The sequence below is a fragment of the Rissa tridactyla genome, chromosome 1, assembly GCF_028500815.1.
Source record: "Rissa tridactyla isolate bRisTri1 chromosome 1, bRisTri1.patW.cur.20221130, whole genome shotgun sequence".
NCBI lineage: Eukaryota > Metazoa > Chordata > Aves > Charadriiformes > Laridae > Rissa > Rissa tridactyla.
The window spans coordinates 103,851,019-103,878,955 of record NC_071466.1 but is presented as its reverse complement, the minus strand read 5'-3'; the positions used below and the strand labels follow the sequence as shown (position 1 = coordinate 103,878,955).

The following is a 27,937-nucleotide window of genomic DNA, read 5'->3' as shown; positions in this document are numbered from 1 at the left end:
CTAGCCTACACTTGTTTCTCACTTAGCAAAAAAGCCACCAAACATTCCTAAGCTCCTCAGCAAGAAACTGACGGACCTGAAAACAAAACCCTTGGTTTTATTAGCTGGTGTAAGACTTGCTAAAGTTCACTGCTACTTGAGCTATTTAAGTAGAGTCCTGTACAATTAACTTGGTGAAGTTCACTATTTTGAGAACATAAGATAAAGTTTATTGCGGTTTTCTGAAATTACAACCAAACAGACAACTTACTTATGTACAAAGCTATGATTAACACCAGTGAATATATCCTAACTCACTGCAGGATGGTGAAATGGGGATGACGTTAGTCCAGCCAGTAGCACAATTTCAGCTGCAGTATTTGCTTCATATTCTGTCCACTGGAGAGATTCCCACAAGGGAGCAGTTAGATGACTAACAGTATACAGTAACCATGCACAGAAGTTACATTCTGCAGTTTAATACCATTTGGTCAGCGATCTGGATACATAGAAAGTTATAAAAGCTTTTAGACGCAAGGTAGATTTCAAATGCTTTAAAAACCACATAGAACTCATGGGATAAGGAAGTCGCCAATAGCAAGATGAATATACAAGATCAGCCCAAAGCTATAAAATGGCATTGTTCGCCCTTTCTGTGTACTCCAGCTAGGAGAAATGGGATTTTGATAATGGACGCATTCCCATAAAGTGCCCATGAAATTTAGGAGATAAATACATTTTTAACCGGGGCAAATGGCAGCCCTAAAACTGGCAAGTATTTCAAGGTAAGAGTGTTAGCAATAAATACATCTACTATATCCCCACTTGAAATGCTTGCCTTTTAAATAGAAAAAATAATGGGTAGCAGGATAAGTGTTCATTTATCAGCAAAAAGCTTCCCCTGAAGAAAATTATGCCAGTATAATTTTAAAGATGTTAGTCTGATTCTCATTTGTTCATCATATCCCTTAAGTATGACTGGCATCAGTTTTCATCTTTGTTTTGGTGGGTTTTTTTCTTCTAATATCAGTAAATATATTAAATACTAATTGGTATCTACTACATTGAACAGCATGAAATTAATTCTAAGGACCATGGTGCTACCAAATGTCATTTGTGCTATAGCAATCAGAAGTCAAGAACAGTTTGATTTGTCACGCAGATCCTGCTTAATATAGGGCCTTGCTTAAAAACTCATAACCTTTTACAAAAAAATAGCTACTTTATATTTTTCTGAACAGTCATACAAAATCGTTAAAATCAGCTCTTATCTCAGCATACAATAGAATTTACCCTCGTTAAGCTTAGCTGGGACACATCCATGCGCTGGGGCTACTCCTTTGGGTGACACAGGCAGCCCTCACGAAATCGGCTCTCGCTCACCTACGCATAAAAGTAATAACCCCCATTACAGGGAACAAGCTTTATCCTACTTGTTCACTAGTTGTTCCACTGGAGTCTCTGACACACGTGAAGGTTTGGAAGATCGAGTCTTAGGAGTTGATGGAAACCCATGTATTTGAAGAAATAAGCCTGAAGATTTCAGAAAGAAAGCCTGACGTATCCCTTTTTAAGATATATACAGTCTTATGTACATATTCACAAATCTGTCCTGTGAAAAGAGGGAGCTCATTACAGAAACTGTAATTTGTCTCAGTCCATACAATTAGAAAGCAAAACAAGAACAAATAAATGTAAATATATCTACATACATAGTACGACATAGCAAGTATGGAATAGACAATGCTATACGTGATCTCTCATCCCCATAACTCTTCTGTTCTTCCAAACTTGTAGATCAGAGTACTAAAGAAGGAAAAAAAAAAAAAGAAAGAAAAAATAATCAGACCACACATAAGGTAGAAAAGGTAATTTTAATAGTACCCTTATAATTTTATACTATCTACAGTGCAAATCACCATGCCTCCAGTAACCTTAACTTTTATTCAAGTCAGTATCTGCTTTTTATACTTATATTTAATTTACTATGCATTGCTAAAACGGTGAGATCCAGCTGAAGCAATTGCTCAAATAAAAAAAATAGCCAGTCTCACAGTAAAAGCAGCTGCCCTTCTGAAGAAAAAAAAATTTGCTATCTAAGAGATTCTAGGACTGATCCACAGAGTTACAGAGCAGCAAGTCTCACCCCAGCATCTGGCAATCAGCTGAACATAATGCATCACACTAAGATAGAATCTAAGCAATTAAATTTTTATTAGACAATCAGAAAGAATATTGATCCTGTGGTGCATAAGTGAGATCCAGATTGCAATTTGATCTCCAAAATTCCTTGTATAAGGTTGGATGCAATTAAATACTTTTTTGAATCAAAAAAAAAAATGTTGAGGGAACAAAACCAAGCATGATTTCCTTATTGTTCTTTATACTTCAAATTATTTTTTTCTTATAGCCAACAAACAGGTGGCAGAGAAGGGCACAGTCACACTAAATCATAAGAGAATGAGGAGGCAGGGAAATGAGAAATACTGACCCTGAGAACAGCGATTACAAGTGATGATAAGTCAAACAAGCTGGACACCTGGGCAATTAACTAACTACTAATACTAGTAAAGTACTTAGTTTAACTAAGTCAAAAAGCCTGGTGGAGTAACAAGCAGGGCCAAATTACAAGTCCTGAAGGAGAGACAGCGTTCAGGGAATACAGAAATTATGGAACGACACTGACGGAGGAGAATTCGATTCCACCAGAACAAAAGTTTTGGATAAGGATGTTGAGAGGGGCATCGCTGATTGACCCAGGTATGGTCTAAGGAAAGGAGTCTACGACAATGGATGGACTTCTCAAAAGTTACTGCCTAAAGTGCATGGTGAGATAAAAAACAAGGATTTTTTTCTTTTTTAAAACTAAAAAGGTTGTAATTTGTCTCACAGTTCATATCCTGAAAACAAATTTTAGAAGATAAAAGAAAAAAAATGAACCTAAAACATACATACATACAGAGTACAACAGAAACTAAGGAAAGACATTTTCAGAAACAAAAAGCAGCTTCAGAAATAAGTTCACCAAACTACTGAAATAAGAGTAAAGACTTCAGGCATGGGGAAACTATTCTCAAAAGTCTGCCTTCATCAGTACCCCATTTCAATCATGTGCAAGACTACAGAAGAGATTTAGGAACTGCTATTTTCTGCAAGAACGTAACTGATTTTCCAAACAGGGAAGCACAGTGGAGCCAGTCAATCCAGCTCGCTGCAAAGCATTTGATACGGTACTAAAAGGAAAATTGTTATCACAGTAATTTAAGTGGGTAAGAGCTTGCAAAAGAGGAGGTTATGTGAACTTCTTCAGTGACTGATCTCAGAACTTACACTATTTAATGCTTTCGTTGCCTTTTATGAATTAATAAAATTCATGGATGGCAGAATGCATTATACATGTAAAAAGAGTTATTACAGATAGTTTCAAAGTGTCACATGATATGCTTAATGATATTAAGCAAAATAAGAGAAACTGATTTAAGTGTAATATTACAAAATGTACCATCGTGCTCTTAGAAAAAAAAATAATATTGTTTTTAACAACTGAAAGCTCGTTTAGTAGAAAGAAATCCAGCTGTATCAATTATCAGATAATCGAGCCATCGGTATGAAACAGTCAGGAAAAGGGCAATAGGATCTCCCACCTAGTGCTGTTCGGATACATGCCATGGTATTTGTAGTGCAGAGATGAAAGCACTATTGCCATGAGCCAAAGACACCGACAGTATCTCACCCGGATACTGTCTATAGCCTTAGTCATCCACATTCCACAGCCGTAAATTCAGTGAGACCAGAAAGAGCTGGACTAACAAGAGCATGAGGGGAACGAAGAGCCTCTCATGGCCTGGGAAGGGGCAAATAAAACATTGTTTCTAAGCACTGGAGCAAAGGGAGTAGAAAAAAGTAGCAGAGATTAAAAAAAAAATAGGTTTTTAAGAAATAGCTTGATCAGTTTATGCACCGAATAATATCACGTCAGTTCTCTGTACAACGTCAGTGACCCAAGAGGTCGCTTTGGCTTACGCGCCACCCTCCTCAAGTAAAGGTCACGGTGGGTAATAAATTCAAATACGGAGGGTCCTGCGTTCAGAGGAGCAAACTCCACATTTTGGAAGGTCAAGCCTGGAGTCAGCCTCCAGCTTTCAGAATTTACTGTCCAGGATTATCAGTGTGCATTGAAGCAGATAAGCTGGATACTCCTTTGGAAGGAGAGAAATTTGCCCAGATAACTTACCTGAAAAATATCAACGCATTTTGGAAAAACACTGCTAATCCAGGGTAAACATTAGTGTCTGCAAAGTAAGTAACAAAAGAAATATTAAGTTCTTTTGCATTGGAAGGTGTATTTAAAACACTATGCATAGTATCATTCTCTGACTACAAACTTAGATGGCATGGCTCTGAGAAGAACAGACCACACAATTCCATTATTCTGGATTTTCTGCCTTTTGGCTCACACCAAAAGTACTTTTCCATATATGAAAATTAAAAAAAAAAAAACAAAAAAACAAAAAACAACTTACTCTGTGTAACATATGCTCCAAAAAGAATCCACATTGAAGCAATAAGTGAACCAAACATCAACATAAAGCCAATGAAGAGCCAGATACGAGCACCTGCAGGAAATATTAAAACCTCTGAGAACCACATAGACTATTATCCACAGTGACAGATGATCCAAGCTACTAGTGCGATACGGTATGTTATCTTGTTGAAGGCAAAAAGGATACAGGATTTAACCCTTTCCAAGGACAAGATAAACCAAATTTTGCCTTCTCTAGTAAAACAAAGAGAAGATGGACACCCCATAGTATAGTGAGCAGACACAACTACCAGAAGTTTCCCCTCACCTGTAGGGAATGCCCATAACATCATTGAACACAACTTAAAGTGGACTAATGATGAGGTACTTTGACAAAGCAATAGTGTTTCTGAGGTAAGTGTTTACTTCAGAAAGGTGTTTTCAGAAGGGCAACATCTACCAGAGCTAGACATTACCCAATAAAAAAAGGAAGAGGACGCCATTGAAAATAATCAACCTGCTTGCTCATGGGAAAGGAAAAATATTTCTATGCAAAGATTCTCTCGAGCTGATTTATGAATGACAAAAAAGCATCGTATGCTCGTTCAAAAATCAGTAAATCCTACATTTCCAGTGAGGCATTCTACAAATCACATGAAAACAGATGCTGGGATCCACATGGGAAATAGTAAGGGAATTACAAATGAAAGCAGAGAAAGGACAGCAAGTCCACAGACACCACACAGTAGGTGACATACAAAGGAACCAGAGTGTTTGCAACATATTCTAAAATAAGACATTGTTAAGGAATGTCTGCTCCATAGCCTACCACAAGGCAGAAATTTATTTCTTCCAGCAGCTATAAAGGATTGGCAGAGGAAAGTTTAGGTATTCCAAGATATACAGAAATTGACTTTTTCCGAGTTCACCTTTGTAAGAAAGACAGTACTCATCTATAAATGTTAATTTTGTAAAGAAATTAACTTCACAGAAGTTCTCTCCTACTCCTTAACTTCTGATTATTATTTGTTTAACCACCACTTCAAAAAAAGAGCCCAACACGTAAATAATCGGTCTTTCAACTCGGCATGATTTTTAGAGTTAATTTACCTGTTCTTCCTAAACATCCGTCACTGTAGCTGTCTCCTCTCACCTGTGCATTTGAAACAGCATTTATCCTAGGAACAAAAAAGGTGTATACACTTCAGATTAAATTGGTTTTCTAATAAAGTTTAAGTAAAAAGCTAGCTTTTTCTAAGATGCAACAAATTCTGGGAAGATCTGTATAGTCACATATTATTACATGTCCCTTAATGGAAGGATTCCAACTGGAATTCAAGCAAATCCTGTATTTGTTCATGAGTTTTAGTTAAATTTTTACATTAACAGACCTGTAAGATGAAAGAATTGCCCTATTTAGAGACTGAAATATTCCTGATTTCTTTCTGGCTGTTTAAGTTTTTATATTATCTAAAGCCACTTCACAGGAATAATAAGAGCCAGTAACACAGTGTCTCACAATTATGATAGAAGTTGCTTTCCCTTGCAATGAATACCGTCAAGTATTCAAGTGAGAGACACCCTGTAAGGAGGGACAACACATTTTCTTAAAATGACTTACACTGACGAGGAAAAAAACCCAGAAACTTTCAGATACCAAGTCTTAAGAAGGTCTTGCATATCCAAATGCATACTTTTTTTTTTTCCTCACCACTATTGTAAGATTCAATAACAGCTATTACTTCTCCTTCCAGCTTGACACATTTACATCTTTATAACACTAGCTATAATAATACTACCTCTCCCATTTGAGGACGTTTTGGGCCAGAGACAACTATAAAAGTTATTTAAAAACAGAGGAAAATGCAGTCAAAGGTTTTATATCGAGGTAAGTAACTGGGCAGCATTACATGAATTTTGATCTAGTAATCTAAATACTTATTATAGAAAGCCACTTGGATAAAGGAAGGTCTGCTTTCTTACGTTCAGCCAAAGAGCACAGGAACAGGGGCATAGACAGAACAATAAACAAACAGACTACGATCAGGAACAAAGGCCATAGGTAAAAGAAAAAAGGCCTTTACATTGCCATGCAAAAAGGTACAACAAGATTACTCGTAAGGAATTTATAACGAAGTGATTCAAAATTTTATCATAAACCATGTCGCCTAGTCAAAACTGTAACAGTTCATGTTTATATCAGAACTCCCTTTATATACACTTACATGAAAAATGCTAGTGTTGAAAACACCCCACAGGTATGGAACGCATGGTTCATTTGTTCTGGCTTAGGGTAAACTACTGCAGCATCGATCATTATCCACCAACCTGTGAAAAACTAGGAATAAAAGAGACCAGTATTGTCAGGCTGGAAGCATACAGAGACAGGCAGACAAAGCATGACAAATGTTCCTGCATACCATCGGTTTAATTGTCTCTTAACAAGTACCAACTATTCTAGAAAGTTATTAGCTTTAAGTCAGACTCTTAAATCTGCTTGATGTGCAAGTTCTGCATAAACCTCAACATTGATGTTTTCAGAGGATCATTTGGAAATTGGTTACATTTTCTATTCAGATTAAGTATCAGTGTACAGTTAAATGCCCTGTACAGCTTCAAGAACAACAATCCAGATTCTAAACACACATGAGATACAAAGTATGTATAACATAGCTGTTCTAACATATCTGATTATGAAAAAAATCCACTAGAAATTTAAATTTTTTTAAAGAAGAGATAGCAGAAACAGTATATCATTATCAGACAAAATGCAAAGTTATGTGACTCGTAAAAAAGCTGTCTAATGATGACACTTAAAAAAAATAAAGAAATATACTGGCTTCAGGTGCAGTTAAGAGTGAAGCTTCACGAAATTTGCAACACAAATTAACTGTACTTCCAAATTTGTCACCACAGTTATGATTCACATCCTCTCAAAACTTACCAATACACCCGCAACTATTGAAGCGATGGCATTTCTTCTTTCACTCCAGTCAATGCACTCACACTCTGGCCACCGGAAGTTGTCTAGGAATCCTGCCATTTCCTCAAAGATTAGGCTGTCCTTCTTAGTTTGTACTTGTACATGAATTTTTCCATTAACAGCTGTGTCCTAAATACCTGAAACACAGCCAAAGATGCATTTAATACAAAGTAGCAAAATCTTGAGATGTTTGACAACTCTCATGGGCAATTTTTACAACGTGGGGTTTTTAGAATTTTTACAATACAGAATTAAGTATTCTGTATACTCTATGGATTCTATATTGAGCTATATTTAAAAGAAAAAAAAAACACAACAAAAAACCCACAACGAACCAGCCTACCTTACAAACAGAATTACAAAATAAAATCACCACACAACCCAAAAACTTATGCATTATATGTAAATCATTGTATCTGAAACAGAAGAGAGATTAAATAGAATGTACTGTTTGTTCAAATGTATGAAAAAAAATAAAAGCAAGCAAAAAAACAGGAGCAAAAAGAGCAGATACTTCAATCTAAGTTTCATCTTTAAACCATAATGCTCTCCCTGGCATTAACAGTTTAAAGAGGTAAGATACGTACAACGGGGCTTCATACGCAGACCAGAACTTGGTCTTTGAGTCAGGCCAAGGAACCCCGCATAAGAGTCTCCAAAAAAGATGAATATAGCGCCTTTCTAACCCAGGGAAAAAGGGATCAACTCAGTGAATCAACTAATACCAAGGGTAAAGAATGTCCTGCTTCACAGAGGGAGGATCACACAGAACTTTAAATACAGGAAGAGGAAAGCAAAGTTAATTAGTGTTAGAAAGTGACTACTGACACAACACAGTTCTCCAACAATTTGGTGAGACAGTAGCTACAGAAGATTCTGCACTACACCGCATCTATTCTCACAGCGTAAGATGATCTGCATATAAAGTTTGAGTGTCAGCAGTTAGAATATTTACCGTTTTTCTATTTAGCAGTGACTCACAGCCACTCTTAATGCCATTCTATTTTGATTCAGTATTGTCAACTTCTGTATTTTCCCAGCCTGCCACAAATAATTTCTGGATACTTACTAGAGGTTAACAACAGACAAAGGTTATTATGTTACAGGACAGACTGATATAGAATATTTTCCTACTTAATAATGGTAATTAGAAGTCTACACACTAAGTGAACTAAAAATAAACAGAGTTTGCCTACACTACGAACACAGGCCACCTCCTATGAATAAGATAAAAGTTTGTCCTCTCGAGTATAGTTCCAAAAATCCATCCACAGTTATGATGCTACCTTAAAGCATTAAAATCAGTCACCCAATTCCAAAATTACTTTATTTTTGTACAGCATCTGGGCTCAACCATATAGTTATTTTCCTAGATTACACTTTTACCTAGATTTTCAGGTCTCTGTTCTTTCTAAAACTGTCCCACAAAATTGCCACACTGTATTACTACAGAAGGGCTCCTACAGCCCTTCCATCTTTTCCACTCTTAAAATGGCTCTATCTGTACTTTGTTTGTTCCTCTTCAAACCATGACTGTGTCTCTTCCTTGTCCTGCAGTAGTCCCTCCCTTCCCCTCCCAGCTCCTTGCCCACCCACACTGGAACTCAACTCATGGTTCCCATTGCTGTTGTCACCACAGACTACACAGTTCTCGCCCTGTGGTGCGGCTGGCCACAGGTAGGAGTAAACCGATAAAAAACATGCCACACTATTTCTTCTCCCCACTGAACACAAGGGTGGCTATGTCAAATCACTTTCAGTCACTTTCAGAATGATTTTCAGAATGAGTGAAGCTGTATTTCTTCAGAGCTATAGTCTCCTTTGGAATTTTTTCCCTATAATGGATCATTTAGATATCATTAACATACCTAAATAAAATCATCTCCTTCAAACATAATGTAAAGTTCTACATAACAAAGTTCTAAAGCGGGTCAAGAAAAGCCACTAGAAAAAATTATTTCAGATATGTCAATAACAAGAGAAATTATTTTTCACCCTCTACTTGGATGCCATCCGGAGGTACCTCGACTGGCTGGAGAAATGTGCTGGCAGGAACATCGTGAAGTTTGACAAGAGATTATCAAGATATAACAAAGCTATGCAGGGGGAAGATTAGAAGGGCCAAAGCTCAATCAGAACTCAGCTTGGCCACTGCAGTTAAAGACAAGACGAGATTTTTCCAGTATATCAACAGAAAAAGGAAAACTAGGGAAAATATAGGTCCACTGATGAATGAGACGGGTGCCCTAGTGGTGGAAGACACAGAGAAGGCAGAGTTACTGAATGCCTTCTTTTCTTCGGTCTTCACTGATAAAGCCGTCCCTCACGCATCCCATACCCTGGAGGCAAGGGGGAAGGTCTGGAGAGAGGAAGATTTTCCCTTAGTTGAGGAGGACCGGGTCAGAGACCACTTGGCCAAGCTGGACATTCATAAATCCATGGGCCCTGACGGGATGCACCCGCGAGTGCTGAGAGAGCTGGCAGATGTTATCGCTAGACCACTCTCCATTGTCTTTGCAAGGTCATGGGGAACAGGAGAGGTGCCTGAGGACTGGAGGAAGGCTGACATCACTCCAATCTTCAAAAAAGGCAAGAAGGAGGACCCAGGGAACTACAGGCTGGTTAGTCTCACCTCTGTCCCTGGGAAGGTAATGGAGCGACTCATTCTGGATGTCGTCTCCAAACACATAGAGGAACAGGAAGTTATTGGAAGTGGTCAGCATGGATTTACCAAGGGCAAATCATGCCTGACCAATCTGATAGCTTTCTATGATGTTATAACGGGTTGGCTGGATGAGGGGAGAGCCGTAGATGTCATCTACCTTGACCTTAGCAAGGCTTTTGACACTGTCTCCCATAACATCCTCATTAGGAAGCTGAGGAAGTATGGGCTAGACGAGGTGACAGTGAGGTGGATCGAGAGCTGGCTGAGTGACAGAACTCAGAGGGTTGTGATCAGCGGCACAGAGTCCAGTTGGAGGCAAGTGTAGGGTCCTGCACCTGGGGAGGAAGAATGCCAAACACCAGTATATGTTAGCGGCGGACATGCTGGGAAGCAGCTCTGAGGAGAAGGACCTGGGGGTCCTGGTAGACAGCAAATTATCCATGAGCCAGCAGTGTGCCCTTGTCGCCAAGAAGGCCAATGGCATCCTGGGCTGCATAGGGAAGACTGTGGCCAGTAGGTCGAGGGAGGTCATTCTCCCCCTCTACTCTGCACTGGTGAGGCCACAACTGGAGTACTGTGTCCAGTTTTGGGCTCCCCAGTTCAAGAGGGACAGGGAACTACTGGAGCGAGTCCAGTGTAGGGCAACCAAGATGATTATGGGACTGGAGCACCTCCCTTATGAGGAAAGGCTGAAAGAGCTGGGACTCTTTAGCCTGGAGAAGAGAAGGTTGAGGGGGGACCTGATTAATGTTTACAAGTATCTAAAGGGTGGGTTTAAGGAGGACGGAGCCAGGCTCTTTTCAATGGTTCCCAGCAACAGGACAAGGGGCAATGGGCACAAGCTGGAACATAGGAAGTTCCGTTCAAATACACGGAAAAACTTCTTTACAGTGAGGGTGACAGAGCACTGGAACAGGCTGCCCAGGGAGGTTGTGGAGTCCCCTTCTCTGGAGATTTTCAAGACCCGCCTGGATGCAGCCCTGAGGGATGTGCTTCAGGCAATCCTGCTCTAGCAGGGGAGTTGGACTAGATGATCTCTAGAGGTCCCTTCCAACTCTTTGGATTTCGTGAATTGCCCAGTCTTGCACCTAGGGAGGAACAACCCCACGCACTAGCATGTGCTGGGGGCCACCCAGCTGGCAAGCAGCTTGGCAGAAAAGGACCTGGGGGTCCTGGTGGACACCAAGTTGAACATGAGCCAGTGATGTGCCTTTGTAGCAAAGAAGGTGACCAGTATCCTGGGCTGCACTAGGAAGAGTGTTACAGGTTGAGGGAGGTGATCCTTCCCCTCTACTCAGCCCTGGTGAGGCCACACCTGGAGCACTGTGTCCAGGTCTGGGCTCCCCAGTACAAGAGAGACAGGGACACACTGGAGAGAGCCCAGTGGGGGCCCACAAAGATGATGAAGGGACTGGAGCAACTCTCCTATGAGGAAAGGCTGGGAGAGCTGGGACTGTTCAGCCTGGAGAAGAGAATGCTCAGGGGAAACTCATCAATGTATAGAAATACCTGAAGGGAGGGTGCAAAGAGGATGGAGCCAGGCTCTTTTCAGTGGCGCCCAGTGGTGGGACCAGAGGCAACAGACACAAACTGAAACACAGGAGTTTTCCTCTGAACATCAGGAAACACTTTTTTACTGTGAGGGTGATCGAGCACTAGCACAGGTTGCCCAGAGAGGTCGTGGAATCTCCATCCTTGGAGATATTGAAAAGCCATCTGGGCAACTAGGTCTGGGTGGCCCTGCTTGAGATGGGGGTTGGACCAGATGACCTTCAGAAGTGCCTTCCAACCTCAACAATTCTGTGATACTTAAGAAATAGCCCGTCAAATTCTTGGATGACTTAATGAAAGAAATCTTTTTACTGCTGCAAAAAGGCTCTAGTTCAAAAGGCTGAAACAAAATGAAAAAATTCATTCCCTTCTATGATTTAAAGGGGATATATAGTTTGTTTTGCCAGATAATATAACTAAGCCAACTTGCAATCCAAAAACTAAGCAGTATTTATCCTAGTAAAACACTTTCAACTTTGCAAAGTCAGTAATGATAGAAGTCAGTTATGATACCATACATTGCACAAAGATGTCTCAATAATGAAGTGTTTTTAAATATTAGGTGACAAACGAGAGACATTTTGCTCAGTTCAAAAATCCAAGACAAAAAATCTCTCTCAATACTTAACTGTTATTGGATATCAAATGGAGTTTTCACAACGGCATTAGTGACAAAAGGGTGAAGCTAGGGAGGCTAGAAAAAGTTGATTTTTTTTTTTAAATGTCTTCTAAGATACAGGACAACCTTCTGCCAAAGCATATTATTTTAATGGAATTTGTATTTTTGGTGCTTAATGCTGGCTCACAAACCTGAATTTTCCTTTAACCTTATCTTTGTGCTCAGGACAGAAGCACCCTACATAACGTGAACAGACAGGATCAACACTATCTGCTGGTGGTCTTTCTACAGCAGACTACTAATTGACAACACAATTCTCCTGTTTCACTGGAATAAGACACAAACGTGGAGAAACAAGGTGCAGAGAATTTGCAACAGAACACAGACAAGAAGTCTAGAATTATTTCTACATGTCTAACACCAGAACATAGCTTTGATTTCACAAAGAAAGCTTAGTGCTAGAGCAGGCATGCAAGAATACAATCGGCAGTAAAAGGAAACAAAGGTGCCACTGCCCTTTTGCTAAGATGATCTAAGTATTAACTGATGCCATTCAGAATTCTGCAAAGGAGTCTTTCATACAGGGATTTCAAGAGAGCCCTACTTAACAGTAAAAATAATTAAACATTTCTCACTCTACTGACATAGCCCCATATGTGTACAGACTTCACAGACACCTAACTAAAAAGCAGTGACATACCATCTCTCCCAGCATTACTGAAAGTGCCTATGTTCTGTGACCAACGCGTGGATATTCCCCTCTTTGTGAAAGGACAATGCCATCTTTGATCAAATGCACACCCAATTGAGGGCACCCACGTGTAGAGGGCAAGACGAATAAGGGCTGTGGGGTTTCCATAAAAAAGGACAGCAGGAAGCAAACTGTGGGATGCCAGAACAATTCATCCGGCCTACAGTCCAACCAACTAATTTCATGTGCTCTCATTTAAAAGGTAAGCATAGTGCCTATCAGACTTACTGGAAGCATGGTCAGTACAAAGCCAACCCAAACGCAACAGGTTGGCCACCCTCTCACAAGTTAAATAACCACCTAGCTATTATACAACATTGGTTTTAATACACTAGAGGAAAAGGGTACGCTGATACGCTGGAGGGAAGAGACACAATCCAGAGGGACCTTGACAGGCTTGAGGAGTGGGCTCATGCCAGCCTCATGAAGTTCAACAAGGTGAAGTACAAGGTCCTGCACCTGGGCTGGGGCAATCCTCAGTGTCAATACAGACTTGGACATGAATGGAATGAGAGCGGCCCCATGGAAAAAAAAAAAAAAGAAGGACACAAGCCAGCAACATATGCTTGCAGCCCAGAAAGCCAGTCATATCCTGGGCTGCATAACAAGAAGCAGGTGGAGGGAGGTGATTCTCCTGCTCTGCTCCACTCTCATGAGACCTCACCTGCAGTACTGCCTCCAGCTCTGTGGTCCCCAGCACAAGACAAACACAGACCTGTTAGAGTGGGTCCAGAAGAGGGACACAAAAATGGGGGGGCTCCCATTTGGGAAGACTAGAACACCTCTCCTGTGAAGACAGGCTGAGAGAGTTGGGGTTGTTCAGCCTGGAGAAGAGAAGGCTCCGGGGAAACCTTATAGTGGCCTTCCAGTACTTAAAGGGGGCTTATAAGATACATGGAGAGAGACTTTTTACCAAGACCTGTAGTGACAGGACAAGGAGCAGCAGTTTTAAACTGAAAGAGGATGGACATAAGGAAGAAATTCTGTACTGGAAGGATGGTGAGACACTGGAACAGGTTACTCAGAGAAGCCATTGATGCCCCATCCCTGGAAGTGTTCAAGGTTAGGTTAGACGGGGCTTTGAGCAACCTGATCCATGGAAAGACATCCCTACCCATGGCAGCGGGATGGGACTAGATATTCTTTGAAGGTCCTTCCCAGCCCATTCTGTGATTCTATGATAACGTTCCATACATATGTAGTTCTCAACACCCTAGCAAAGAAGGAAGAAAATAACAAGCTGTATTTCAACTATGAAAGACCAGTGACATTGCAAAGTTGAGCCTCCACCAAGACCACCAGAGCTAGGCTAAAGTTTATCCTCATATGGGTTAATATGGATACATATACAGATTTCAGCCCAAATGTATCCTACTACAAAGACAGAAAACTCTGATGAAGACAGATGCTTTCAGCTGGACTTTCTTACCTGAATAAAGGTACAAATTTCACTCTCTTGGTTTAAACTTTTACATCCACATACTTCACACCAAGGAAACAGGTAAACCCCTTTGCATTAGCTGTCCTTCAATGCCCTTCCTACAATCTGTCTCCTCCCCTTTTCCAAGGGCAGACAGGTTCTCCCACTGCTCTCAGGAAACATTTCTCACTCAAGTCCAATAAACAGAAACACAAGAAGACTTGCAAGAACAAACTGGTGACTGAAGAACTAACAAGGACAGTTATACTCAATGTAAAAATAGTACTTGGTAGACACTAGCACTCAGATAAAAACAGCTAGTATACTATTCAGACAAATGAAGTGAAATGAAAACACAAGAACCAGAGCTCAAAATTTTCATCTGAAAATCACTTTCTCTCTCCCAAAATGAATTCATTACTTGAACAAAATATTAAAGCAGTTGCAAGAAAATACAAAAATCCTGCACAAAGAAAACTGTCTTAAGCTGCGCGAGGGCCCTGGAGTACTGTCAGGTTAGCAATGAACGGGTCTTCCTATTTCCAAAGAAGAAAGCAAGAGACAGACAGAAGGAAGAAAAGAAATTTAAAGTCAATAAGAAAAACCTGTTTTCCTCAAAGAAGACAGCACCTTCCACAAGCAACCAATCAGAATATGCTTTAAGCTACATACTTTCCCCATACGCACATGCTATGAAAAGGTACAGTCACTGTAAGGAGCTTATGTGAACATTTCTATCAAGTCCACTAATTTTTTTAAGAAGGGTCTTTATACTACTCACTCATTTCAGCAATTACATGCAGTTTCACTTTCAGTTTTCCATATGCCATAGCCCTATGCTTTATTGGTTTTTAAGTATTACAGAAAGACAGACAGAGAACAGAAAGGAACCTTTAAATGAACTTACACAAAATAAGGCTGTGTGGAAAAATTATTAAACAGAAACCTTACACGAATCTGTGTGATGTTCAGCCCCAGAGCAACATGACCACTGTCTACACAGCAAGTACTCTCTGAGCATGCTATTAAAGTTTGAGGACTTGAGAGAGGCAGGAAAAAAAGATCAATCCTGCAATTAACCACGGGCCTATTTTTGCTCACGAGAGTCTATTATGTGCATCGATATTTATTTAATGGGCTCAAGCCATGACGGGGCGATATGAGGCAGAATCCCAAAGCAGCAATCAAAGTCCTGGCAGTAACTGTTACACTGAGGGCAGCATTACTTAGGAAAAAAACAATTATTTTTTTCAAGAAAATTTCACCTACGGACCTCAAACTTTCTGCTCAGCCCCACCGCCTCCGCTGCCAGGCGGCAACCTGACAAAGACCCGGCCGTGGCCCTGCGGCGGGTCGGGACAAACCCCGCCGCCACCCCTGGGACAGACAGGCCCGATGCTTCCCGCGGCCGCGCTACGGCGGAAGGTCACGGCTCCGGCCGGCGGGCAGGGAAGCGTGGTCGGACGCCCCCCCCAAGCCCCTTCGCGCTGCCACCGGCCAGCACCGAGGGGTGCCTGGAGGGCACCGGGCCGGGACCGAGGCAGCCGCCTCAAGCTCCGAGGGCGGGCGGAGGGAAGAGCCGCCGGTCGCCGGGGCGGAGGGGGCAGCAGAGGGTCCCCCGCGGCCTGGCGAGGGGAGGCGGCTCCGGGGCAGCGGGGCGCGCGAGGGCCGTTGGAGGCAAGCGGGCAGGAGCGCACTGCCGCCGGACGTAGGTGTCCCGCGCTACCCTCCCGCCTCCCGTCCCCCACTCACCGCCGTGGCCGTCCCCTGCCCCGCCGCCCCTTGCCCCCATCGGCGCCAGCCGCACGTACCCCCGTCCTGGGCGAGACTCTTCCGCCTGCCGGGAGCGGGGGTGGGGGTGGGAGGTGGGGCTGAGACCCGCGAGCGACGCGGCCGCCCGCCAATCGGAAGCCAGCGCTGCCGCGTCACCGGAGGCCGGGTGAGGAAGGGGGCGCCACGATTGGCCGAGGCGGCCGCCCACGCCAGCCAGCGGCGGCAGGAGGGTCCGGCGCAAGCCCCGCCCCTTTTCTTCCAGGGAGGGGGAGGCCGCGGCGGGGGCGGGGTCATGAGAGGGCGTGGTCCCGTATGGCCCCGCCCACCCCGCCCCACCCTCCGCTGCTCGTCCCAGCATCTCTCCCGGGAAAGCCTTTCGGAACGTTTCCGTTGCGAAGCGGCCGTGAATAGGCGTCCGCTTGAGACGTGGCTTTGAGCGTGCCCAAAACCAGGCCATCTGACCCAAAATTTCTGACCCTCACTGGACTCCGTTCACGCTTCCCACAGGCAGGATTCACTTCTCTATTTCTGGCTTTCCAGACCATCCCTTGCCCAAGAACCACAGGCACCTCCAGGAAGCACCATCTCCTCAGAAAATACAGAATTACAAAAGATTGGATGTCAAGATTGCCAAAACACTGCAGATGAATTTAAGTACTGAAGTTAGTAACCGTCTGGTCTTGAGCATTCACACTCAGATAACATTAAAAAAAAAGTACAGAGTCAGCCTGTGAAAAGCGAGAAGTAGAAATCTGAGAGTGGAACCGGATAAACAAAAAAAGAGGAAGGCATTCCAAGGAGACAGCTCACGAAGAGGAACATGGGGCCCTAAGGCAGAAAAGGTGCACTGTCGCTGTGAGACAGGCCCATAAAGAGGCACCAAATGGCAACAGAACATTCAGTTTCTCGTTAAACAGCAGTTAAGTTGTGACCCCATGAAATCCTACTCAAATTTAGGAGTTGTACCCAAAGTCGTCTACTCTCCATTACCCTCCTTTTTTCCTTCAGTTATACGTGCTCACTGTGTTCTACACGGCTTTTTCCATGACCACAACATCCTTGGGTAGGCCATTCCCCGTTTCTGCATGGAAATCTAATAAAATCTATAGGACTTAGAAGATGGTTCTCATACATCCTGCTTTCTGCCCTATGCCAAGCCAGTTCCACCAGCTCTGGAGCTAAGCCATGGTCTTCTCCTGAAGCAGCTCCTCCTTTCTCATTTTATCTGGCCCAGGTTATCCACTGCAGAGAGGACAATAGCAACGGTGGTTTCTTACTCGTGATGCTCAGCACCATACCATAAAGAAAAAGTTGGTGCTCATTGAAGAGGACCATAGCCTTTTTTGATAGTAATTCACATGTATCCACTCACCAACTTTAATTCCTATAAACGTGTGTGCCACCAACTTCTCACCCTCACCTGGAAGCATTACACGCTCTTTGCTTTCCCCTGAATCTCCTCTCTCCCTTCTGGGCCCTTCCTATCACCCCTCCCACCCCCACGCGTGCACACACACCTTTCTGTTTGCTCACTGGCTGAGCTCAGCTGTAGGAAGGTAAACTGCGTGGTCACCACACCCAGGGAAACACAACAGCTTTGAGGGAGACGCCACACACCCCCTTCTCCCCCGCAGTGGCAGCTTCTCCAACTAATAAAATTTACCACTTGTCTTTGTCCCTTAGAGCATGCCCTGCGCTTGCTTCTCCTCACTTTTATTCCTTCTCCTCCGAGCCTTCTCCATAACTCCACCTGTATCCCGAGAGCTGTTATTACTCTGAAACAGAATGATATTCAGCAGCCTGAACATTTACAGCATACGCAGAAACCCTTCAGTTTATAAGACAGCCTGAGACTTTACTTCAGACTCTGCTCTTGTGAGACCCCACCTGGAATACTGTGTCCAGCTTTGGAGTCCTCAGCACAAGAAGGACATGGACCTGTTGGAGCGAGTCCAAAGGAGGGCCACGAAGATGATGAGAGGGCTGGAGCACCTCTGCTGTGAGGACAGGCTGAGAGAGTTGGGGTTGTTCAGCCTGGAGAAGAGAAGGCTCCGAGAAGACCTTATAGCGGCCTCCCTAAAGGGGGCCTGCAGGAAAGATGGGGAGGGACTCTGTGTCAGGGAGTGGAGCAATAGGATGAGGGGTAACGGTTTTAAATTGAAAGAGAGTAGATTTACATTAGATATTAGGAAGAAATTCTTTCCTGTGAGGGTGGTGAGACACTGGAACAGGTTGCCCAGAGAAGTTGTAGATGCCCCATCCCTGGAGGTGTTCAAGGCCAGGCTGGATGGGGCTTTGAGCAGCCTGGTCTAGTGGGAGGTGTCCCTGCCCACGGCAGGGGGGTTGGAACTAGATGATCTTTACGGTCCCTTCCAACTGTAAACCATTCTATGATTCTATAGCCTACAGCTGTGTGTCTTTTCCTTTTATTGGAAAGCACAAACACGTATAATTGTATAGCTTGCTAATAGTGCTTGCAAGAGCCATCAGACTGTTGGGCAAGAAACAGATTCCTTAAACTGAGAAAAACTGATACCTCTATTAGTATATCTTAATAATAAATAACAATATTTTCTCTTCATAGTAAGATGTCATCTAGATAAGCCTTACAAGCCACAAGCCACAGAGTAATTAGACCAAAACATAGGGACTTCTGGGAATAAGCAACATGTATTTGTATCTGGAATCAGCAATGATTTCATCCTTTTGAGGTCAGCAATAAGGTAACAGCCATCAAATTCAAATTAACAGTCTAGTGTCAGACAGAAAAATTACTTCTGAAGGCTATTCTCTTCTGGGTTCTTTCAATTCGTATGCAGTACTTGGTATTACTTGTTCTAGAAGTACTGACTAAATACTGCTCTTAAGATTTTGTGAGCTCAGAGCAACAAAAAAAATAGACCAGCCTTGCAAAAATATACTCCTCCACACACCTGGGGGAAATAAAAATTTAAATTATTTTTTTCATCATCGTTGCTGTAGTTGTTGAAGAAGTCGGTTTTTGTGCCTGGCAATTTTTCATGACAGCAGTATACGGCTGATTTAAAGTGCTGAGTGTCAAGTCACATCTACTCCATTTAAAACCAATGAGTTTTAAAAGGAACATAAAAATCACTCGCTATGATGACTCATCCATTACTGCAACTTTAAACATTTAAACTGCTGATACTTATCTTCATTGTGAGCCAAAGTGGATTCCATCAAAGCTGGATTTACTGCAATCTGGTTTCTATTTACTCTTGTGCAATGAATTTGATTTGCAATTAGTTCTTTTTAAATCTGTCGCTGGATTAGTTTAAGCAGCAATGCAGATCCAATTCCTGTAGATCATAATGAGAATCAAAATCTGATCTTTTTAAGAGCACTATGTCAGTCAAAGGACTTCCATAAAAGTATGCTTAATTTACAGTTGTCATTAAAAGCAAGAATGCATAGATAAGTTATTGAAATAAACAGACATTCATACACGCAGCTGCTAAAACAAGTGAAAAGCTTATGAGGCCAAAGTCTTCTGGTATTGCCTGGTCTAACGCCATGATCTCAATTAATCATATCAAAGGAAAGGACAGCAATTTGAGCTCTTACTGAGACCCCAGACACAGAGGACTGCCATGGAACCTGATTTTTCTCCCCAGGCATTTAGATGGGGGCTTCTTATATGGCAGATCAAGACCACACACACATTTTGTTCCCGTTTCACCACTATTGAGGACTTAACTCCTGTGTCTGCAAGGCACCCATTATATCTTACCATCTTTGCAAACTTGGGGAGCCGCTGAAGATGACATTAATTACTGGCTGCCCTAACTGACCGATGCACCAGTAATATACCTCTGCCTCCTAACTGAATCTCGGCAGAAAGGAACTAATAGCCACGATCTAATCCTTTCAGCTAACACCAGGGCAGGGCACAGCACAAGCACCCCAGTGGCTTGACCTAGGGGCAACAGATCAGCCTGCACATAACGCCATTCTCTTCACTTTTACCACCTTAATTCCTACAAAAAGGAAGCCAAGATTAACTCTATTCTCTAAAACATGACAAACACCTTGCCATTATTACTTATTTGCCATTTCACAGAGGCTTGAAAGCTCAGTGATAGGTAAAACCCATAGCATTTATCAATACATAAATTATATTCAACTATATTACTAGATTATACAATACCCTCTGACAAATGATACTTCAGTTAACCCATTCTGCCAACAAACATAAATAATGTTCTGCCTGCACGTCAAGACTTTATCTATCTGAGCAAGAGCACGGAGATCAAAAGGAGCACATGCAGCATTATCTCCCCAAAAAGTAAACCCATAAACCCAGCCTCTGCTGCTGCTGGGTCATCTGCCAAAGGACGGTGGTTGCCACCATCATCTATCTAGCTTCCATTTCTGAAACTCCTGAAGAGTGGAAATCCCCCTTCCGTGGAACACCAGAGCCTGCGGGACACCTTCCCACAGACCGGCAGGGCGCAGCACAACTCCTGCACATGCAGAGACAGTGACAGTCTGAGTCACGGGGGCATCAGTGAGGAAGGGGGTCCGCACAGAAACGGATATATCCAGTGGCACCTTTTCAAAGGCAAAGTCCCCCAGGAAAATCAAATTGTGTGGGGAGCTGAGGGGTTACTGAAGATAAATAAATCCCTGGCATCATGGAGATTTTTCCAAGCCATTGCACAGAAACTTTAATAGTACAGCAGTATTTCACAATGAGCTCTTTAATGCCAATATTCTAAGATATTTAAATGGTGCAATTACTTTTGAAAATTAATATTCCATTCTCCTCTTGCCTCCAAAAGCCCTGTGACTGGGGTACAGTTTTGGCCAGTCTTCCTTATTTGCTGAGGTGCTTTCTGAGACCTTGTGTGTTAAAAGCCAGATCCAAAAACGAATCTTCTGCAGAATGTACAGTCCAAGTCCAGACATCCAGAACCCTCCCTTCATTCCCATTTAATTTAACCTTGAAGAGATGAATGCACTTTTAAAAAAAGCATGAAACAGTTTATGAGCTGTAAGCATTTAAATAAGAAAGGATAAAGGTCGAACTAACAGGGCACAGCGAGACTTTTACTTCCACTTTGTCCTTAACATGTTTTTCTTATGCCTCAGTTTCACCTTTTGATAACAGACTCTAAGTGATTAAACTCTACGCTAAAGTGAAGTGTTAATTTTAAGCAGCAGTAAAATGAACTGCAAGAGGATAACTGAATTTATTTGTTTCTTAACAACATTTACAAATAAATCAATTAAGCACTTGCAAATGCACATCAGACAACCCAATTCCTTTTAACTGGTGTAACAGTGGACAGCTGGATTTTACATCTTCAGTGTACCCGAAATTTCTCTAGTGCTACAAGTTTCATTAATAAAGTGCATTCAAAATTTTGACGAGACAGATGAATTAGTATTATCTTATTTCAATGTAGGTTTAACCACTTAAATAGAGAAGACTTCCACCCAAACCTTTTAACATTTTCCACTTCATTTTCCTTTGTGTCTGAATTAGAAGCCTCTCTGTTTTCCATCAGTGCTTCGTAAGTCTTTTGTGCTCGAACAATTTCTTTGTCTGCACTGAAGTGCACCATTTGTCTGCTCAGAATAGGAACGACTAAATTGAAGTTGTCGATTCTTTTGTTTAGTTTCCTGATATCTTCTATAAATTGCTCACAAATACAATTCCATTGCTTTTGCCTGTATGGTGTCATTGGCCCTCCAAGCTGACTTCTAGATGCCACTATATTCTTCCGTAACCGCTCAATGGTTTCCCGTATTTCTTTCTGCAACAGGATCCACTCTGGCTGGTACCCATTGTCTATCAGAATCCTGTTCAAGTTGTGAGTCATGGGGTCGATATGTGGACAGTCGGAAAATTTCTGCAAAGGTTTTCCTTTGCCACTGAGGTTGTCAAAGTCTCCTTTCGCCATCGACTCTTGGATGAGGTCCTCAACCAACCGTTCGACCGCCTGCGTTATTTTCACCTTTTTGCTCTCCCTCACATCTTTGGCTTTCATTAGGTCAGTCCCAGCGTACTGGCTTTCAAGTCTCTGCTTCCGGTACTCCAACACTTGCTCAGTAGCACGGTCTACTCGGAACTGCATGTACTGTTTTTCTCTTTGGCTTGGGGTCCCAAAACCAACGCCTTCAAAACTCAAGTAGTGTCTATGCTGCGGTGCTTTTGGTTTGAACTGGTCTTCCTCATCCTCATTGTTCTCATTTGATTTCTTTTTGGTCGTCACATCGCTCAGCACGACCCTGTACGCTTCTTCTACTTTCATAAATGCTTCGGAATCAGCTGTGGCAGAACCGCTGTCTGGATGGTATTTTTTGGCAAGACTTCGATACGAGTTTCTGATATCATCAAGGGAACAACCTTCCTCAAGCTCCAGAATTTTGTAAAAGTCCTTGACATTCCTTTTTGGTTTGTAACCCGACAACATTCTGCTGCCACAAATGTAGGGCAACGGCTTCAGGTTTCTTGGAATCATTGCTTGACGTACCATTAAATGATGCCCTATGCTGTTAGTCAGCATGACACAAAGCCACTTTCAATTTCTTCAGATGCAGCTACATTATAAACAATGACCTATAAACACATTTTTATAAAAATTGTGTTAAACATGGTTTTCAAAAGAACTTACATGATTTAAGTCTTACCTTTAACTTGTTATATTATTTAAAGAAATCGCTACAAAATTTCAGGGTAGAATACAACGTTATTTGCTTTTACAGGCTAATATAAAAATCTGCATTTCTTATTAATTACTATTTTAGTAGTAGTATTACAATGTAAATGAAAATTAATTCACAGTATAGTTTTCTCCTGGTATAGCAACAGTAGGATAGGTTTTTTTGCACTGCAGAATTCCCAAAAGGCCAAAGCTTTATTGCCTTTCTGCAAACTCAGTGCAATGTAAACTGGAAATATGCTTCACATTGAGCGGTAATTCTACAGAAACAAATCTATCCCTTTCCCTCTGTACAATGACATTCAGCCATTAACTGAATTTTCTATTCACATACATCAATTCCTTAAGATCTACTACTTGGTGCATTCTTGAATGGTTTCATTACAGTACCCTTCTGGTATTTCACAGCAATAACTGAAGTAGCACTCTATAGATTCATATAGATTAACTCTTGTATCCCAGCCGGGTTCTCACATCCTAGTGGCCAATCTCCTTCACTTGTGCCAGGTAAGGTTATAAACAGATCAGATCAGATCAATAGCAGACAGTATCTCATTCTGTCAGGTATATCAGTGCTTCTGAATTATTCTGGGAAACAGCAAAAGGAACACCTTCAGCAAACAATGCAAGTCTTCCCATAAAATCAAAGGCAGAAAAATATCATACAAACTGCACACACTTTACACATCAGCTAACTCCTCCTTATTAATGAAAATCCTACGACAAATGCCACACAGTGCTCAAGAATCTCCTTTTGCAGATTCATCAGTGACTGCAACAAAGCCTTTGCTGACTTCCTTTCCAAACATAAAACTAGGTTAAACCAAGGTTAAGCTTAAGGAATAGACAGTGTTTATATGTTCTGTATATACCAAACTGCCCTTCTACACTAACGCAACTGAAGAGAAGGGAAAGCAGACGTGCTTGGGACTGGATGAAAGACTGGATCAATCCTGAATGTTTTCAGTTGATTTTGATCCAGGTTAAGGTATTAAATCATCAGCTTGTTGTTGTTATAATGGACCTTATCAGTATTTTTGTAGGGCTTTTTTTTTGTTGTTTAGTTTATGATACAGAGTATACCTATCCTTCTAGGTGGTTGGCAAAGATACTAATTTACTTCCATACGGCCACAAAACTCCAAATAACTAATACTTAAAATGGAAAGATCAAGGAATACGCTCTTGAAATTCAACATACTGACTGGAAGCAGACTCTCTCATAGTTCTGTAGACTTGACTTGAATGTATTTGTGCTTAAAAACAAACTGTATCGAGCGCTACGTATGGCTCTCAGCCCACGGCATCAAAGGATGCCGTGTTGCCGTGTGTGGGTGGGTGGGTGGGTGTGGGTGTTATTCCCCAGCCGTTTCACTTCGGCTCTACCCACCGCGACTCGGTAAAAAGGGGGCGGACAAGGCCCCCGTACCGCCCCCCCCCCCCACGCTGGGCCTGTCGGAGGAGTCAGCCTTCCCCTCCGCGGCTCCCCGCTGCCGTTACGGCCCCAACGGCTGCCCCCCAACCGCCGCCCCGCGCGGGCTGCGGGGACAAGGAGGGGCTCCCGCCCCTGAGGCGATGCGCCACAGGAGGGCCGAGGAACGCAGTTACCGGCATCTCGTGTGTCGTGTCCCCCCCCCGCGCTTAACGGCCGTTCTGTGGGGCTGGGCGAGGGGGGAACGACTCCCCGCACCATGACACGCTCTTTTTCGCCCCGAGCCCCGCCGCCCACTACCCCCTGCCTCACCTGCTCCCTGCCGCCGCCCGCCCTTCCCCCTCCCGCACAGGGAGGTAGGCCCGAGGGGGCGTGGCAAGAGCCAACGACAGAGGAGGAAGAGGAAGGGCGACTGCTTTCACCCTTCGCTCAAGGACGTCTCCTAACGGCAGGAGGAGCGCCCGACCGGGGGCGCATGTGCGGGCGGGAAGGCCGGCCCGCCCCCACGCCGCTCGCCAGCGGAGGGAGCCCCAAGCCTGCCGTAGCCGCCGACCGGCAGAAGGCGGAAGGGCGGGTTGCCACGGCGCCTGCGCGGGTGGCCGTGGCTGGCCGGGCGGCTGGGGCATGCGCAGTGCGGCGGGGCCGGGGGAGGGTGGTGGTCTGCGGCCCGGCGGCGTTGAAGATTGTGGTGGGGCTGTGGCGTCAACGGCCCTCGGTGAGGATTTGTGGAAGGAACGGTTTTTATTATGAAAAATAGTGATCTCTCCTATGAGGACAGGCTGAGAGAGTTGGGGTTGTTCAGCCTGGAGAAGAGAAGGCTCCGCAGAGACCTTATAGCGGCCTTCCAGTACCTGAAGGGGGCCTACAGGAAAGCTGAGGAGGGACTTTATAAAAGGGTATGTCATGATAGGATGAGGGGTAATGGCTTTAAACTGGAAGAGTGTAGAGTTAGATTAGATGTTAGAAAGAAATTTTTCGCTGTGAAAGTGGTGAGGCACTGGAAGAGGTTTCCCAGGGAAGTTGTGGCTGCCCCATCCCTGGAGGTGTTCAAGGCCAGGCTGGATGGGGCTTTGAGCAGCCTGGTCTAGTGGGAGGTGTCCCTGCCCATGGCAGGGGGTTGGAACTAGGTGGTCTTTAAGATCCCTTCCAACCTTCCATCGTATGATTCTGTTAAATCTTTTGTTAGATGTACGCTTATACATGTAGACCTTAACTGCTTTTTAGCCTTCATTCTCCTGAATGAGTTCCACCTTATTAGAGGAAAAGTTCCCCTGCTGCTTCACAGGCTTGTGTCACAGCTTCCCCTGCAGCTTTCACCTGACAAAGGCTTGGGCTCTCACAGCGTTCTCCTTGCCGATAACACGGTTGTCAAAATGCTCTGAAGGCCTCTGAGCAGCGGTGTTAAGCAGTGGAGTAAGCTGGCATTCACTGGCCTCACTCAAAAAGGCAGTGCCAGACCTGTAGTGACCCAGGGCTCCCAGCCTCTGCTGTGTTGCTGCAGGGCAGGTAATGCCTGTTAGGTTTTCCTGCGGCCTCCATGCATGGCATCAGCTGGCTGTCAGGGAATGGCAACTTCAGCTAAAGAAACCCCAAGCCAAAAAGCGGTTCTCATCCTCAGCCTGGAAAGGAGGACCCAGATGCAGGCCTAGCAGATGGAAGACAAATCATTTGTTCTGTCCCTGAGCACTCCGACTATTATTAAAAAACAAACAAACAAAAACGTTGTGTTTTTTGTTAATGGTACTTAGTGGGGTTGTTGTCCCTAAATAAGAGTTCTTCACCCGATGTGCAAAAACCAATCAACACACTGAGTTGAAATATTTGTCTTTATTGCAAGTCTGCAGAATCATGTGCCAGGCGTTTAACAGCAGCCAGCACGCTGCACATTTCTGACAATCCAATATTTATAGTGATAAGATACAGCTGATGGATGAGCTACAGTTCCTGTACCATCCCTCATCATACATATGTGTTCAAGTTAATGTTTTAAACATTTTGGGAGTTCCCCTTAATTACTGTGTTCATTATTTACAAGAGGGTGTGCATTTTAGTATTACAACCTCCTAAGGCTCTTCTCTTAGACGCTGTTATCTAGACTCCACTCCAAAGACTCTACGTCTTGTCATCCCATACTTAGATCAGAGACCAGGAATGTACTCCCTCCATGGGCCTTGCTCCCCTTCAGTAAGCTCTTGATACAGTAATCCTTCAGCAATTCATTTTCTTTGATCTAACTTTCAATTAATTGTTCCTGCATCTAATCCAGGTGCAAAAGGCCCAATTAAGTTTTAATTTCAGGAGTTCAGCTAAAGTTCAATCAAAGTTCTATTACAATTTTACACAAAGCACTTATGCAACTTTTAAACCATATTCTTTTGACATCAGGGTGTGATTGAGCATGCTGCATATCCAGCCAGTGAAATGGTGGCACTGACAGCTGAAAGGAAGCAACAACCACGTAGAACAAACTGCTTCATTTTACAGCTTCCAGCATTATACTCTGACACATCATCCTGTTACAGCTTTGCCAGTATGCTATCTTGGTGAATAAACAACACTAAAATACATCGTTTCAGAGAGCTTTTCTCTTCTATTCATTACATAATGATTTGCTGTATTTTTTTAAATTTCAAATTCACTTTCTGTAAAAGTCAGAATTTTATATTGGAAATTTACCTGTATATTGTATTTCTCTGCTGCATATTCACTTCATCATGTAAGAAAACAATTTGGTTAAATAATTGTAAGACAAATTGACCTGTTGGAATTAACGCAAGTTTAAATTATCTTTTTCTGGCCAGTCATGTAGCAGAGAGACGTTTCAGGGCTGCATAAATTCTGTTCTGACCTGAATTGTCACAGCCTACAGACTATAAGAAAAAAATTCCAAAAACTTTTGCACAAGAGAGGAAATTTTATTCTTGTTTTGTCTTGGAAGAAATAGGACTCTTCTTTCCTTGTCGTGGTTTGCTCTTCAGTCACAGGTAGAAAACGTGAAACTGTGACTTTGCAAATCTAAGGCAGTCTATACGTAAGTGATGCTTAAGACTTGTAGCAGGCATGTCTCTCTAAACTGAGAGGTTCCAGTACAGCATCTGTCTAGCAGTACATAAGCAGTTAATTCTGTAGAATTTTTAAACAAACTTTGCAGATTTCCTTTAAAAATGGTTCTAGTGGTGTGGAAGGATTGGCCTGTGTTTCTATTAATGTATTTTTTTATTTCTTGTTGCCTGACTTTAAGACACACAAATACTGTGCAGTGCTATGTTGGGATATATTAATTTTGTTTTTGGTGAAGAGTGGTAGCGTTGCAAGCTTGCTAAATGTTAACCAAATTATTTTAGATACTATCATGAAAGGATTAGGCTGTTGAAGAGGATGGTTTAGGAACCAATCCAGAATAAAATAACACCTATTATACATTGTATCTCTGGCACTGCTAGTATTAAATTTCTTCAAAAGGTAAAAATGGTAGTAATTAAGGGGGTCACAATTTCAGTGTGCACTAGATATTAAAATAACATTTATATATACATCTAAGGATATGTTCCGGT

General features: G+C 42.8%; 2 protein-coding genes across 4 annotated transcripts; both read right to left on the bottom strand.

Annotated features, from left to right (window-relative positions):
- Window positions 1–186: 186 nt before the first annotated feature.
- On the bottom strand, window positions 187–16,353 carry TMEM50B (transmembrane protein 50B). 3 transcript variants are annotated; one of them, XM_054196404.1, is made up of 7 exons: window positions 16,302–16,353; window positions 7,446–7,622; window positions 6,727–6,839; window positions 5,612–5,679; window positions 4,503–4,595; window positions 4,214–4,271; window positions 187–1,785 (listed from the first exon to the last, which is right to left on the bottom strand). In XM_054196404.1, the coding sequence occupies exons 2-7, from the start codon at window positions 7,542–7,544 to the stop codon at window positions 1,740–1,742; spliced, it is 477 nt and encodes a 158-aa protein (XP_054052379.1). In that variant the 5' UTR covers window positions 7,545–7,622; window positions 16,302–16,353; the 3' UTR covers window positions 187–1,739. The 3 variants fall into 3 exon arrangements, with proteins under 3 accessions (XP_054052379.1, XP_054052389.1, XP_054052394.1); XM_054196414.1 differs by having other exon boundaries at window positions 7,446–7,621; window positions 16,243–16,340; XM_054196419.1 differs by lacking the exon at window positions 16,302–16,353 and having other exon boundaries at window positions 187–1,591; window positions 1,692–1,785; window positions 7,446–7,621.
- A 4,615-nt stretch (window positions 16,354–20,968) lies between these two features.
- DNAJC28 (DnaJ heat shock protein family (Hsp40) member C28) lies at window positions 20,969–24,847 on the bottom strand. Its single transcript, XM_054196377.1, has 2 exons — window positions 24,696–24,847; window positions 20,969–22,849 (listed from the first exon to the last, which is right to left on the bottom strand). Exon 2 carries the CDS (start codon window positions 22,794–22,796, stop codon window positions 21,684–21,686), a length of 1,113 nt encoding a protein of 370 aa, XP_054052352.1. The 5' UTR covers window positions 22,797–22,849; window positions 24,696–24,847; the 3' UTR covers window positions 20,969–21,683.
- Window positions 24,848–27,937: the final 3,090 nt, after the last annotated feature.

What these genes read in the sequence shown, in the direction of transcription:
- DNAJC28 (XM_054196377.1), bottom strand. Translation starts at nt 22,796, where the DNA reads ATGCTGACTAACAGCATAGGGCATCATTTAATGGTACGTCAAGCAATG.
- TMEM50B (XM_054196404.1), bottom strand. Translation starts at nt 7,544, where the DNA reads ATGGCAGGATTCCTAGACAACTTCCGGTGGCCAGAGTGTGAGTGCATT. An exon ending in CGGATGTTTAGGAAGAACAG is followed by an intron (nt 4,596 to 5,611) that starts GTAAATTAACTC and finishes TATTTCCTGCAG; the next exon opens with GTGCTCGTATCTGGCTCTTC. An exon ending in AATGCGTTGATATTTTTCAG is followed by an intron (nt 1,786 to 4,213) that starts GTAAGTTATCTG and finishes TTCCTTCTTTAG; the next exon opens with TACTCTGATCTACAAGTTTG.